The sequence below is a fragment of the Mandrillus leucophaeus genome, unplaced genomic scaffold (assembly GCF_000951045.1).
Source record: "Mandrillus leucophaeus isolate KB7577 unplaced genomic scaffold, Mleu.le_1.0 Scaffold585, whole genome shotgun sequence".
Lineage (NCBI taxonomy): Eukaryota > Metazoa > Chordata > Mammalia > Primates > Cercopithecidae > Mandrillus > Mandrillus leucophaeus.
In genome coordinates, this window is record NW_012106308.1 from 146,827 (window position 1) to 150,254 (window position 3,428).

General features: G+C 54.1%; 1 protein-coding gene across 1 annotated transcript in view; it reads left to right on the forward strand.

Annotated features, from left to right (window-relative positions):
• CACNG1 (calcium channel, voltage-dependent, gamma subunit 1) overlaps window positions 1–2,917 on the forward strand; it is a 16,544-nt gene extending 13,627 nt beyond the window's left edge. Inside the window, exons 5-7 of the mRNA XM_011999172.1 lie at window positions 901–1,037; window positions 1,161–1,354; window positions 2,161–2,917. Of these exons, the coding sequence (XP_011854562.1) occupies window positions 901–1,037; window positions 1,161–1,354; window positions 2,161–2,387 (558 nt within the window). The 3' untranslated portion in view covers window positions 2,388–2,917. The remainder of the gene's footprint in view (window positions 1–900; window positions 1,038–1,160; window positions 1,355–2,160) is intronic.
• The last annotated feature ends 511 nt before the right edge of the window (window positions 2,918–3,428 follow it).

The window sequence follows — 3,428 nt, forward strand, 5'->3', positions numbered from 1 at the left end:
GGCACACACAAAGAGATACACTGACACACATGTACAATAACACACAAAATGACACACATGACACACATACTGACACAATTACACACACAGTTACACACACAAGACACATGCACACACAGAAACACACACTGAGACACATATACAATGACACACACAATGACACACAATGACACACAGACAAAATGACACAATGACACGACACCACACAATGACACACAATGACACACCACACAATGACACACAATGACACACACAAGACACAGTGCCACACACAAGACAATGACACACAATGACACACAAGACACACAGACACACACACATGTACAATGACACCCACACAATGACACCCACACAAGACACACAGAAACACATACTGACACAATGACACAACACAATGACACAAGACACACACAGAGACACACACTGACACACGTACAATGACATACACACAATGACACACACACAAGACACACAGAGACACACTGACACACACACATGTACAATGACACGCACACGACATGCAGTGACACACAATGACACACACAATGACACATACACAATGACACACATGAGACACACAATGACAAGACACAGTGACACACAGGCAATGACACACACAGACACTAACATGCACAGATACATGTACACACTAGCACATGCAGACACACATACACACAGTGACACACACACCAACACACTGACATAGACCCAGATACACATGCACACACTACCATACGCAGACTAACACATTCTGACAGATCCTCACATATGTGGCACATACATGAACACACACACACTAACCACACACAGACACGCACACTGACACACACACTGGCAGAGCCTCACGTGCACCGGGCTGCGTGACAAGCCACCCTGTGGTCCTTTGCTCCTTAACCCCAGGCAGACCACCCGCCGCCCCAGTGCCTCCTGCCCTGTCACTCGAGGAAAGTTTCTGCTCTGGAAAGGCCTCCAGCCACTTGCCTCTCGCCTCTGCCCCCGGTGGGGACCTTGCAGCCTGATGCTCTGGGAAGACATGGGTAGAAGAAGCCCCATGGCAGCCTGGCTCTGTGTGGGCCTTAGGGAAGGACTTGGCCCCTGGGGCTGTCGGTTTTCTCGTGTGTGAGATGGGAACTGTGGTGTATGGGGTGGTCCCTAACCAGCCACCATGAGAGCTCCTGGACTGAGGCTGCATGCCGGGTGTCCCTTGTGTTTGCAGAGTACAGCATCTCGGCAGCCGCCATCGCCATCTTCAGCCTTGGCTTCGTCATCCTGGGCAGCCTCTGTGTCCTCCTGTCCTTCGGGAAGAAGAGGGACTACCTGCTGCGGCCCGCGTCCATGTTCTACGCTTTTGCAGGTAGACTGGGGGCTCCGCCCAAGCACCAAACTGGGGGGACCATGTCGTGGGGGATTCTCCGCTCCACTCTCATGCCCACCGTGGGATTTGGGTGGGGGGCATTTCCCAGGCTCCATCCCCATCCAGGGGCAAACCTGGCCAGGCCCTCAGCGACCCCAGGTGGGCTGGAGGGAGACAGAGCTTGGTGGTCTGTCCATTCCTCCCCATGACTCAACCCTCAAGGCCCCAAAGAAATGGCCCAGAGAATGATTAACAGAAGAAGGAAAGAAACGTGGTCGCCTTTCTTTCTTTTTCTTGGGGGATGAGGAAGAGGGTCTCGCTCTGTCGCCCAGGCTGGAGTGCAGTGGAACGATCACAGCTCACTGCAGCCTCGAACTCCTGAGTTGAAGGGTTCCTCCTGCCTCAGCCTCCTGAGTACCTGGGAATACAGACGTGCACCACCACACCTGGCTAAGTTTTTATTACATTTTAATTTTTTGTAGAGACAGAGGGCTCATCACTATGTTGCCCAGGCTGGTCTCTAACTCCTGGCCTCAAGCGATCCTCCTGCCTCAGCCTCCCAAAGTGCTGGGATTACAAGCATGAGCCACCATACCCGGCCATGTGGTCGCCCTTCTAAGGGATGCAGGAATAGGGTGGTGCGTGGACAAATGGATCCCTCTGCAGGCTCCCAGCTAGAACCTGCCTTGAGGCAGCTTTTCCCCCAAGGCAAGGTCACTGCCTCCTCCATGCACACAGGCTAGGCTGGGGCTGGGGGTAACGGCAGGCACCCGTCGGTCCCTGAGCGTACCTGGCTCTGCCCCCAGGTCTCTGCATCCTGGTCTCGGTAGAGGTCATGCGGCAGTCGGTGAAGCGCATGATTGACAGTGAGGACACCGTCTGGATCGAGTACTATTACTCCTGGTCCTTCGCCTGTGCCTGTGCTGCCTTCGTCCTCCTCTTCCTTGGTGGTCTTGCCCTCCTGCTGTTCTCCCTGCCTCGAATGCCCCGGAACCCATGGGAGTCCTGCATGGATGCTGAGCCTGAGCACTAGCCCTCCTGTGGCCCTAGCAACCCTCAGGCTTCTTCTCCAGGAAACCAGGTCTCAGCCCGGAACCTTCCAGAGGGGAGGCGGGAGCAATTTTAGCTCCACCCTGCTCCCATCTGCCCCCTGCCACAGTCGCAGGCTGCCTCCTCTCTCTGAGCTCCTCTGGGCTGCCACAGGCTCCCCTGGGAATAGAGCAAGAGGATGTCAGTCTCAATCTGGCCACAGTTGGGAAAGGCAGGGCCAGCAGGTGGACAGGTGTTTGCAAGGGCCCCACTTCCCCTGGAGCTCAGAGGTGTCCCCACTGTACCAGCCTCTGATAAGCTGTCTCCAGTCGTCCTTTATGAACATTGCAGGGACAACCTGTGTTTGCCAGTTCTTGGTGTTCCGTGTAAATAGCCAGCCCCTCCCTTTCTCAGTGATAAAACACACCCTCTCTGGTGAGCGCAGCGTCCCCTCCTTGGCTTCCAGGAGCCCTGGGAAGCATTTTTAACTGAGTAGAATCTGTCTGTGGCTTGAAATAAAAAGCTCTCAGAAAACTCACGTTTTCCTCGCGCCTTGCATAGAAATTGCTCAGATTCCTGGTCACATCAGGGGCCCCCTGACGCCGAATGAGAAGGGAAGGCAGGTCACCCGGGTACGCTGAGGACTTTTGTGGGGACAAGAGGGCAACACACGTGGCTTAGAGGCTCTGAATTCCAACTCAGACAGGGTTTCTCTAGGCCCTGAGATTGTTTTCGGGAGAAACTAGAAACCTTCTGATGAAGCAAGGGTGTTAAAAATAGGAGGGGTTATTTCTAGAGCCTGGCATGCAACGCACCTGGTGCCAACGCAGCGCTAAAGCAGCCAGCCAGTGTCTGATTTCTGATGCTGGATTTCTGTTGTGAAGAACATCAGGAAGCAGGGCTTAGCAGCTAGACGCTTAGGGCCACATGAAGAGCCATGATTTGCACACTTCTGCCTTCCAGAGCCCCACAGTACTTGCCCAAGCTTCCGAAGTGGAGTTCAGACATGATTGGCAGATGGGATCTTTGCCTTGCACCCTGGAGA